We start from the raw sequence: 12,868 nt of genomic DNA on the forward strand, positions 1-12,868 counted from the left end.
TATGTTTGGTATTGAGTTATAGATTTACTCGTTGCTCTAATTTCTAAATTTTTATTTGTCACATTTCTAAATCGTTTATATACGTATGTTTTAGTACTTCCAATTTGTTTCTGTTCTTTTTAACATATATTAATACCTTCTGCAAATATAATTTTGAAAGTGGTAGTACTGAGAATTTGTCATAGAGTCTATCTAGTCTACTTTCAAGTCCCTTTTTTAAACATATTCTTACGATATTATTTTGCTGAACAATCAGAGGTTTTAAATGAGTAGGGTAAGCAGCACCCCAAATTAATATACCATATGTAAGTATACTATTTACCAGAGCATAATATACAGTTCGTAATATTTTTATGCTTACAATGTTTCGTAATTGAACACATTTATATAATAATTTTCTTAGTATTGTGGCGATATGTGTAATGTGAGAAGACCATTTTAGATGCTTATCAATAAATATACCTAAGTATTTTACTTTATTTTCACTAATAAGAGGACTACAGTTACATTTTTCAGTATTTTGACAATAATGCAATTTTAGTGACATGTGACATGTTCTCTGGCTGTCCTGTTATAGTTGGTGAAAACGTTATATACCTGGTTTTTTCAGCATTTAATACTAACTGATGATTATCAAGCCATTGTTTTACTTTCTTCATTTCTGCTTCAGTTTTTTTAAATACGTCTGTCCATGTTTTACCAGTAAATATAAGTGAGGTGTCATCAGCAAATGATTGTATATGCCCGTCCATTTTTAAATTACACAAATCATTTATATAAATTAAAAGTAATATTGGGCCTAATACAGTTCCTTGAGGGACTCCTTGTTTTACGTATAAATAATTGCTTTGAAAATTACCTATTTGGACGGCCTGTTTTCTGTCTTTCAAGTAACTGTTAAACCAAGATAGCGATAAACCTCTTATTCCACATCTTTCTAGTTTATTTAAGAGAATTTTGTGTGATATTGTGTCGAATGCTTTAGCTAGGTCTAGGAAAACTGCAATTACTTTTTCAGCTTTATCAACATTTTTACAAACAATCTCTGTTAAATTGTATACCGCATCTGATGTACTTTTACCTTTTTGAAATCCATATTGATTTGAAGAAAAGAATTTATTTTGTTCAAGAAAATTAACTAATCTTCTCTTCATACATTTTTCTAACAGTTTAGCACAGTTACTGAGGATTGATATAGGTCTATAGTTAATAGGGTCAGCCTTTGAGCCTTTTTTATATATAGGTTTTATTACAGCAGTCTTAAAATCATCGGGAAATACACCTGTTTCTAAGCTTAGGTTAAAGATATACTGCAAAGGTTTTAATATATTTGATTTCGTATGTTTCAATACACTTGCTGATAATCCGTCTATACCAGATGTTGTTTTTGGTGATAATTCATTTATGAAGCGTTCAATTTCCTGTTCAGTGATTGGAGTGAAGAATATAGAGTTTACTACTTTAGTTTGAGAATTCAAATTTAAATTTATTTTATCATCAATCTCTTTGTTAACTTTTTTTTTTTTTTTTTTTTTTTTGCCAACACTGGAAAAATGCTCATTAAAACTTTCAACTATTAACATTGGATCACGTTCAAACTTTACTAGACCATTTTTAGTGTTTAGTTCATTTATTTCTACATATTTTTTGTCATTTTTATCTATGATATCTGTTATTATCTTCCATAATTTACTAACATTGTTATTACATAATGTAATTTGTTTTTTATAGTAGTCATTTTTAACTTCTTTTATTAATTGCGTAAGTTTATTTCTATATCTTCTGTAATATTCCTTAAATTCTAAATCGTTTTTGTTTTTTATTACTAAACGACTTAATCTATCTCTTTCTCTTACAGAGTTGACTAATCCTTTTGTTATCCATGGTTTTATTTTGCGATATTTACTACTTACTTTGTTATTTTTATTGTTAATACGTGAATTACTTATACAATTTTTCATTATTTGAATGAAATTCGAAGTTGCAGTATTAACACAATTACTGTGTATTACCAGATTCCAGTTACATTTTTTCAATTCTTCATTTAATAAAGTATAATCTATAATTGTTGTTTCATATGATATTTTTTCCCTCTTTTGCATTGTAATGGGAACATTTATACTAGTGAGAAAGTGGTCAGTTATACTTGTTTGCAACACAGCTAATGTAACATTCAGTGGACTTTAGTACTTTAAAAATATATGATCTGTACAAGTCTTACTATATTCTGTAACTCTAGTGTGTTTATTTATGCATGAAACATAACCATGACTATATAGTAAGTTTAAATACATGTCTATATTTTCACAGTATTTGTCACTTAATATATCTAGATTAACATCACCTAAAAGCAATGAGCAATTTGATGAATTTTTAAGCTAATCATTTAGTGATTGTAGAAATGCTTTCTCATCACCACTTGGAGTGCGATGTATAGCTATTATGTTACAACCTTCTGCATTATTTAAATGTAAACGCATTCCAGTGGCGTCAGCAAGATTCAGTTCTGTTACCTTGTCAATGTCAACTTGCTCGTTTACAAATATCATGACTCCATCTGCACGTGTTAAAGACCTATTTGTATAATAACAGCGATATCCGTTTATGTTAATATTACAAGTTGCTTCATTTTTCCATATTTCTGTTAAGACAATTATATCTACATTTATAGCAATATTTTGCAACAATACTAAAAATTCATCTAATTTTTTTCTAACACTTCTAATATTCAATTGAATAATCGTGATTCCTGTTTTATCACTAAATAATTCATTAAAAGAGTCTATATTATTACAGATGTTAGTGTCTATATTTTGGTATAAGAAAATTTCATTAATTACCTGTTCCATCTTGAGTGAAGTTGACAGTCCTGTTGAGCCACTTAGTTTTGCATGTTTTGTAGATCTTCTAGCTTTTTGATATGTTTCACTCGGGATGTTTCGTCTTTCCTTAGAAGCACTTTTTCATCACGCACCCAAACAAATCGGAAACCATTGTTCCTGGCGAATTGTTTTGTTTCGTATAGCACTTTTCGATTGCTTGGTGTTAATTGTTCATTAACAAAAACTCGATTGTTCGGGAACTCAGGTTTGACTTCTGATGCTAATAAACTCTTCTGTTCTCGAAACTTCTGAATCCAGTTGTCCCTAATTACTGTTGAAGAAAGTTTAGCTATAATTATTTTGGGCTTGTCTCTTCATGATGTGGGCAGTCTATAGAATTTTTGTATATCTTCATTTTTTGTTATTATTCCAGCTGCCTTCGCTACCTTCATTACCATTTCATTGGTTTGTTCTCTTGTCTCGGGAATTCCAACTATTTCAATAGTTTCATCTAACTGTTTTTGTTCTAGTTCACTTACTTTGTCCTCTAGTGTTCCAATTGCTTCTTTCAATTTTTTGTTTTCTGTTTCCAAAGTTTCCGACTTTTTCGTTAGATCACTAACTGATTTCTTTAAATCACAAATTTCCTTAGTAAAGTCATCAAATTTGTCCGATAGAAAGTTTATGGTTTTCTCTAGATCACGAATATTATCTTTCATTTGCATAATTTCTGGCATATTTGCATGAATTTCACTCACTTGCTGCACTAGCGTTTTCAAATCAGTATCTTAGTTTAGCGTACACTCCGCACTATTGCCTGATTTGCACACATCGCACTTCCACTATTCTTTTCTTGCTTCTAGTTTTCGAATAGTTTCAGCATTTTTCAAGGATGTACATTTGGCGTGAAAATAATTATCACAACCACCGGTACACGAAATAATTTCTTTCAGATTGACGGCTGAAATTTCTTTCTTGCAACTACCACACAAGTCAGACATATTTGCAATGAAAGCAAATCTGTAGGAACGGTTGTATTACACGTTTTGCTTGCACGAGCGCTGACACGAGAATCTGCCATATAGCTTTAAAATCATAATTTATAAATTTCTCAGTTTTCCAAAAACAAGAAAAAAAGCACGTCTGCTTTTTCGTATTCGTCTTCCTTGTTTTGCTCATTGTTATTATTGTATTCTATTGATCACTGACATTCATTACATTTAGCCTTAATGGTACGATAATTATCTAAATATAACCAAAATATATGGTAGTTAATGCAGAAATAATAGCATAAGGAGAGATGCTTACAAGTGAAAGACTTGCTAGAGAAAATGGACCCCCCTCCCAAATAAAAGTCATACTTTATTAAGATCCAAAATAATTTCAGTGAGTCTTTTCGTTTCTTCAGTTGGCAAAAACTTCTTGGCTAAATGCTTCGCACATCCCAAATTTTTGGAATCGGCATTATTGTTTCAGTTACACATTGACTTCTGTTATAATATATATATATACACCCAATAATTTGCTCTTTTAATTTCAAGTTAAGTGTACTGCTTTCTTGCTTCAAATAAACTGTCGACAATATAATTAAATGGTGGATCTCCAACTATATATAATATACTTCGAACCTATATCAGTTAAAGATTTTGCTATTCATGTTTCTTAATTAAGCAATCTGCGTCAGTCCTCGAACATAAAAGACTTAGTATTATAAGGCAGTCTGACAGTAGAACTGTTGGATCTTGTCCCTTAGGAATATGGGTGTAAGCATTTTATTTCGAAAAAAAGTCATGATATGTTTAAGCATGGATAATATAGATAAATATTCATTGAACTGCAGTACTAAATTGTTTCGTATAATTATTTCACAGTATAATTATTTTGTTTTATTCTTTCAGTCTTAGCGCTGGATGCAATGGACACTTCGGGTGAGCAGCATCTTCATATAGAACATAATGTATATAAACGGAGACTAGATGCGAATGGAAAACCAATGGAAGAGCCCAAAAAAGTAGATGGTAATTCTTTTCCAGTTATTAATTCTTACATACATTATGTATGGAAACTAATACTGCGGAATCTAAAGACTTAGCATTTAATATAGCGAGATGTGTTCATTATTAATAAGAACTGTTTGAAGAGTTGTATTTTGAGTGAACTAAAAGCAAAGAAGTTGATTCTTCTATCATGTGTACCAAGATTTACACTGTAAAGCTGTGACATAATTACAAAAACTAACGTGTGCATATTATATATATATATATATATATATATATATATATATATATATATAATTTTTAACATAGATATCGTCTGGCACATTTCGTTAAGTTTAACCAACACACACCTGTAATAAGCCCTGGGAATCCTAAAAGAATTGTTATAATTCTAGGATGATTTTGGCAGTCAATCCGGTTATCCTCGAAAGCTAGACAGTAATAAAGAATCAAAGATATAATTCTGTATATGTCATATAATATAATATAATTCTATATAATAATAAGAGATATTAAACTACATATAAGATACCGTATATATTTTCATTGAAAATCAAATACGTGTTAGTTTCACAACTAACTTTTTGGCTTCATCAGACACTGTGAGTTACAGGATAACTGTACAATCTTAAATACATACACCAGCTAAGACATCTTTCTTCTGATTGGCTCCTGGCAGCATCAAATCTCCTTCAAGTATACTTATTTAAAAATTCCTATATAGATGCTTTCTTTTTTTTTATTTTTTACATAATTATTGCATTCATTATTGTTTTACAGAATACCTGTTAAATTATGTGATTTACAAAATGGCAAAGCTTACGAAATAACATGAAAATTAATTCTATCACAGAAAGAGTTTTAGAGTACAGGTGAAAGACTTTTAGTATATTTAGATGGGAAATATAAAACCCCAATGCCACAATGATATTATGAAGGTACAGAGCAAGAAATTACAGATATGAAAAATATAAGCTATTTATACATTATGATCTAATGAATCCGTTAAATAATGGATATTCTATACATCAAATATTTTTCAAGAATGAGGCGCTAAAATGAATTATTTTTGAAAATTTATAAGGAAAAATTTATGTTTAATTAAGATAAAAGATTTCTTCTAACTTGTGTGAAGGGAAGGAGCTTAAGATACTAATCGCATTGCCTCTTTGTATAGCTAGGCTAATGCGTTGTACTAAAAATTGTTGGCTTCTGGCGTCGCCTGATTTAGTAATCAAATTGGAACCCAGTTCTTTCAAAAATTTGTGAGCTTCTTTGCTTTTAGCAAAGTTTCAGTTGCAAAAGCAACGAAGGGATGCTCTTCTTTCAGTTTAGAATATTTGGAGTGTTTTCTCTTGCGGGTCACTTCAGCTGCACTACCTGCTTCGTTTTGTGTTGATGGCAAATAAGATGGTGCAAAGGTATCCACGCATGTGACATCCCATATCAACCGTTGACCCATTTTCCATGCAGTTAGGGTAATTCCATCTGGCCGTTTTCCATCTTCTCGAAACATTCCTGGTGGTTCCAAAATGCTTGGAAAATCAATGCTCGCCAGTGTTCGTTTTATTATGTTGTTCAATTCACCATGGCGTACTAATCTTCCTCCACTTTTAGTACAACTTAGTGCGTGTAACCCTTTTTCATCCATTCTGCTTTGGCATGTACAAGTAAATGTATGGCAGATATTTACCCCCAGACGCAAAGCTACACATATTTGAAAAACTTTGCTATCTAAAAAGGTTCCAATTGTTTTAGATGGCGTGGCTTGCAACCAAGCACCGGTCTCTTTTTTCTGTAAAGCTTTCATACGCACAGTGTCAATTATACTTTCAGGAATTACTTCATTATCTATTACTTCCTGTAATAATATTGCATCCCAACTTTTTTGTAATTCTTTTGTCTCAGGAATTTTACTGTTGTAGATGCCCTTCCAAATTTCCAAAACCTCATCCATGTGATGTATATCCACGTTGTCTACTGAACTATTTAAAATATTGGAGACAGGTGGACGCACCCCATGGCAAGAGAAAAGGAAGGCTGGCAGGCTCAAGTCCGATGTTTTCCGTATGTTTAGACCTCCTAGGCGGACTGGAAGGCTTGCTTGTGTCCATTGGGTTTCGTTTAGGGAATAGTTGATTATTAGCTGTAATGCCTTTTTCAAATAATTATCTATCTGTAAAACTTTAGACGGTCTTTTCCATGTTGGAACAGTTCTTAAAAAGTACGTTAGCTTTGGAATGCCGAAGCAGTTTTTGAGAAGAAAATAAGTTAATGTGATTTGGTAAATTTTTTAGTCTCTCAGTTATTACTTTGAAACTATTCATATGTTTCTCGAAATGGAGATCATATCCTTCTTCGTGGAGCAGAGACCCTAATAACGATAATTCATCTGGTTGTAAAATACGTATGCCTGGCAACAACTTTTTAAATTGGGTTTCTACGTCTGTGTCTATTTTACCCGATGTGTAATAGAGTTCACATTTCGATGGATTCACCTCTAGCCCAATTTTCTTAGATTCTGCAATTAAATGTTTCATGTCCTCTATGACTATATTCGGCGATCCTCCTAAGGTTCCATCATCCAGATAAAAGGCGTTCAATTCAGAACAAAGTGCTTGGACTATCGGATGTATAGCCAAACTAAACAACATTGGACCTGCAGGATCTCCCTGTTGGCATCCTACTTGCGATGAGATAGTTCTTTCTCCATAAAATAATATTGATGTATAAGCATAGCTTTGTCAAAAAAAAAAAAATAAATAAATAAATAAATAAAAATAAAATTAAAAAAATAAAAATAAAATAAAAAATAAAAAAATACAAATGTGTCATAAAAGATTTCACTTCTTTTTAGCATTGAATCTCTTTCCACCGAATTAAAGGCATTTTTGTAATCAATTTTTAAGATTACTTTGTTTGTGTTTTCATTTCTCTTTATGTATGTCCGTGTGGCATGTATAATAGCTTCATTACCTTTTTTAGTTGCAAACTCCAGTCGGTGTGGTTGTAAGTATTGAGAGCATTGCTTGTAAACGAGCGAAACAGCTATCTTGGATGCTAGTCGTCGAAAAACACATCCAACTGCTGTAGGTCTGATTCCGCCATCCTTTTTTCGTAAAGCACACAAATTGGCTCCAAAAAGGTATTGTCACACGTCTTGATTTACGTTTCCATTTAAAATGGCGTTAACCAATTTCGTGATTTCGCCTAGTAAAACAGGTGCTGATGCTCCTGTAGATTTAGAAATTAAGTCTTTCTGGTGTTGAGGGGATAAGCCATCGATTCCAGAAGCAGAGCCACTCTTAAAATTATGGATAGCTCTTGATACCATGTCTTCATTTACAAGGAGAGAAGATGTCAAGCACTATGGTTGCTCTGGCATTTCTAAAACTCTGGAAGGAGACGGATGTTTGTTTTGTAGACTAGTAAAAGTTTCCTCACTCGAAGGAGCCAGAGAATCGTCAGATATCAGTAATCGTAAGGCACCTCTTGTATCAAAATCAGCGATTTTGGCTGTAATCAGTTTAGATAAGTCGGGTTTGATCTTCTTACTTGAAGTTGCAGGACATTCTATTACAGAAGACTCTCTTAGATTTTGTTTAATTATGTTAGTGACTGAGGATGTTGTTCGGTTTCTGGGGATTCGTAGATTATGAAAAACAAATCTAAACAATTTCTTCCAAGAAGTTAAATCATTTTTGTTGGCACAATCACTGATGATAGAAGAAAGTTTGTCTGCTACAGCACCTCGTATGCCTCTTGGAATCCTTTTTATTACCCATATATTTGATTTTAATTTAGCCAACTCGTGCGTAAAGTCTTCCCTAATTGAGTGTTGTTCCTGTGTAGCGTGTTTTCTAGTCTTGTGTATGTTATATCCTTTCTTTGTAGGGAATTTTTTATCGCATTGAGAACAATAAATTTCATTTTCGGATAAGATGGATAAATCTTGTGAACAGTTTGCATTTATAGATTTATTTTCCATTCTCAATGTTTAGGATTTGTAAAAAATCATATTTTGGATTGTTAAATTCGAATTTTAACGACTGATTTTAACGACTAATAACTGACATAAAAATTTTCTGTTGAAATGCATATAATACGAAATTGATCAAAATTACACGTTGCTTCCTGGATCTCCTGCAAACAAAAACATAGGACAAGGCACCACACGATGAAAGCAAAGCACCACACCACAATGATTCTGAGTGATGAAAGGAAGACCACGCCACACACACCCCTCAGCGCCGGCTAGCGCCCGCAGACCACACCATGCTCCCCAACCTGTTCAGAACATGCAGGCAGCCAAGATCAGACACCTCTAATCACCAACAAATCACGATTAAAACCGTATATATTATTTAATATTTTTATAGTATTGTTAAGGAAATGAATACTTACCAAAAATGCGTTATATTTTATTAACGGTTTATTAAAAGCTCTAAACAGTTTTAGTAAATACTGCCATCACCTTCATTCGGAGAATCTTCGTAATTGTTTCTCACATTCCAAATTCGAAAATCAAGATATTTTTACTTCTTTTCCAGATTAAGAACACAAACCTGTAGGATATATAAACAATTTTTGTTCACTTGAGTTGAAGTTGCGTGTACAAAACTTCATTTCCAGTTATTTTAAATAGAAATGCCTTCTTCATTGGTCTAATGATTAAGGCGCGCGCTTTAGTGCGTGGAGTCCTGGGATCGATCCCCACGTTGGAGAACCTTGAAATTTAAACACATTACTATTTTTGGATTGCACCTTAAACTGTAGGTTCACGTCACTTATCTCGGTGCTGAAAAGCAATAGATAATGCACGCGCTATAAATAGCGTATACGCTAACTCCAACCAACTTGCTGTAAATGTCTCACTTGACATGATGAATCCTAAGCATCACTGAATATATATATATCATAGATATTCTGCCATTATTGGCAGGTCATTTGCCGCAGCTGAGAAGTTTCCATGCTTCACGGTCTTCCGCTAACCTCCTCTTCTTCACGTATGATCTTTCTGTTTTTATATCGTCCATTAATTGTAGCCTCCTTCGCCCTCTCCCTTTCTTTCCTGCCACCATACCCTCTAGTACGTCTCTTATGATACAGTTTCTTCTCAGGCAATGTCCCAACCAGTTTCTCTTCCTCTTCTCAATAATACCTAAAATTGTTCTTTTATCCCCTACGATTTCTAACACCCTCTCATTCGTCTTCCACTCGACCCAAGTATTCTTTCCATTCTTCTCCACACCCACATTTCAAAGGCTTCCAGTCATTTTCCATCACTTTTACCTAATGTCCATGTTTCCGCCCTGTACAATAAAACACTCCACACGAAGCATTTTATGTCTTTTTCTCAACTCTTTATTTATTCAAGGTCCCACAGAGCAAACTTTTCTTCGTCCTAAAGGCTTCTTTCACCATTCCTATTCTTGCTTTTATTTCACGTGCGCACTTCATGTCATTACTAAGAATACTACCCAGATATCGAAAACTATTCATTTGTTCTATTTTCTCCCTCCAACTTTTATATTTGACACAGACCTCTTCGTTCCAATCACCATGACTTTTGACTTTCTAACATTTACTTTCATCCCATATTCTTCAAAGCCCTTCCTCAAGTTTTCTAACATCGTCTTGATTTTCTTTTCAGATTCTGCAACAAGCGCCATATCGTCTGCAAATCTTATGCATCTAATTATTCTACCTCCTACTTAAATGCCGTCTTCATCATGCAGGCTCTTTTTCACTATTTCTTCTAAATAAATATTAAATAATGTTGACGAGAGACAGCATTCGTGTTGATCTCCCCTTCCAGTTGCACTTTCCTCTGTCACTTCCTCCCCAATCCTAACACTTACTTGTTGATTTATATATAAGTTTCTTATGAGTCTTCGATCTTTCCATTCCAACCTACTCTTCTTTAGAACTCCCAACAACAATTCCCAGTTCATGCGGTCAAAAGCCTTTTCTAGATCAATAAATACAACATACACCTGTTTCTCTTTTTCTATAAACCTTTCACCCCGGGATAATCCAATTGCATCTCGTATGTCCTTACCTCTCCTGAAAACAAACTGTTCCTCCTCAAACTTTTAGTTTGTTCTTCCATACAACCTTCTGTTCAGTATTCGAAACAGAATTTTATCTGCCTGAGATATGAGACTAATAATTCTATATAATCACATCTCTTTGGGTTCGATTTCTTAGCCATCGGTATCATGATCGTCTTCAGGAAGTCTTTCGGCCACTCTCCTGTTTCATATATTTCAGTGCAGAGTCGGAACAGTTCTTTCTTGTCCTTGTCTCCCATATTTTTAATGAATTCGATTGGTATATTATTTATTCCGGTTGTCTTTCCATCCCTAATCTCGGATATAGCTTTTTCAAAGTCATCCCGAAAATACTAAATCGTTTATCATCCTCCCTAATTCATTTTCTACTTCAACATTTAGGCTACACGGTCTATCCCTGCTCTCATATAAGTCTTCCACATACTCTTTCCACCTTCCTATGACCTCACTTCTCTCGCTGATTACCTTCCCATTCTTATTTTCTATTACCATCGTAATACCCCCTTGTTTCCTCTGAAATTCCATTGATTTCACTTCCTTGTACATTTCTTCATATTTCCCAACTCTGTCTAATTTTTCTGTCCTCACATTTTCTTTTTTAAAACTCTTCCCTTGCTCTGTCTGTTTCCCTTCGTAACTCATTGTTTAACTTTCTGTTCGTTGTTCTGCCTTCTTCTGTATCAACCTGTTTCCACGTCTTCCTTTCCCTCATTTTCTGCAACATCTGTTCCGTAACCCATAGTTTCTTAGCCGTTTTGTGTTCGCGGTAACCTACTACTTCTTCTGCAGGAAGTTAAATATGTTCCCACCGTCCGTTACTACCTGCGCCTATCCTTTTCTTGTTTGAATATTTTTCTTCGAATTTTTCAGCCAAAAGATTTCTTACTTCCTCTTTTTTCAACTTTTCAGTATTGAACACTTTGTTGCCTGTTTTTGTTCTGTCTACATTTTTCAGTTGAATATCTACTTCGGCCAGCACAAGATTATAATCAGAGAAAATGTCTGCCTCGGGAAGAGTCTTCAAGTGAACTTTGTGGTGGACAAACACCGTGTGCGTGGGTTTTCTCGGGGTTCTCCCGTTTCCTCCCACTTTCTTCATTCCACCATTTCATTCATTACTCATCATCACCGTCTCCTTTAGCCTAACCGGCATAACCGTGGGACGTAAAACTCAAAAATTTCATTTTCATTTCATTTTTCCGGGAAGAGTCTTCGCGTTCTTTACGCTATTCCGATACCTCTCCTGAATCATAATATAATCTATCTGACATCTTTCGCCGTCTATTGGGGATTTCCGTGTATATCTTCTTCTCTTGTGCTGTTTGAACCAAATGTTCCAAATTACTAGTGAATTCTGTCTACAGAAATTCACCAGTCCCTCTTCCCTTTCATTTCTTTCGCCTAAACCATATTTGCGTACGATACTGCCTCCCTGTTTTTCCCCCACAACTGCATTAAAATCTCCCATTACAATTACGCATGCACCCCTATACTCTCTGTCTATAATTTCTTCTATTTTCTCATGATTTTCATCTACTTCTTCAGTTGCATGCGAAGTCGTCGTGCGTATGTCTGAATCACCACTAGATCCTTCGATTTCCCTTTAAGTCTTAACATCATAACTCTATCATCAATAAATTCTATTTTCACTACCTTCTCCTTTAAGCGCTTTCCAAGAATTATTCCTACGCCGTTATGGCCACCTTTTTCATTACCTGAGTAAAACATTCTATATCCTTCGCTGTTCAACTCCCCATTACTTTCCCATCTAACTTCACAAACTCCTACCAGATCTAGATTATTTTGTTTCATTTCTTCTTTAAGATTTTCTAATTTTCCTCGCTGTAACATAGTACGTACGGTCTATGTCCCTATCCTAAACCTTTTGCTCTTGCTTGTCTTTCTTTCTCTATCTGTCTTCCTTCCATTATTACTGTCTTGTCCAATAGTCCTTCTCAAGCCATCCCCCTCCCAG

The 12,868-nt window shown here is 34.0% G+C and overlaps 1 protein-coding gene across 1 annotated transcript in view; it reads left to right on the plus strand.

Moving 5' to 3' along the window:
• LOC145693260 (endoplasmic reticulum-Golgi intermediate compartment protein 3) overlaps positions 1 to 12,868 on the plus strand; it is a 112,412-nt gene that overhangs the window by 10,772 nt on the left and 88,772 nt on the right. The window contains exon 3 of the mRNA XM_081769098.1: positions 4,721 to 4,840. Within this exon, the coding sequence (XP_081625224.1) occupies positions 4,721 to 4,840 (120 nt within the window). The remainder of the gene's footprint in view (positions 1 to 4,720; positions 4,841 to 12,868) is intronic.

The sequence above is a fragment of the Thermobia domestica genome, chromosome 8 (assembly GCF_964235325.1).
Source record: "Thermobia domestica chromosome 8, izTheDome1.hap1.1, whole genome shotgun sequence".
Classification (NCBI taxonomy): Eukaryota; Metazoa; Arthropoda; class Insecta; order Zygentoma; family Lepismatidae; genus Thermobia; species Thermobia domestica.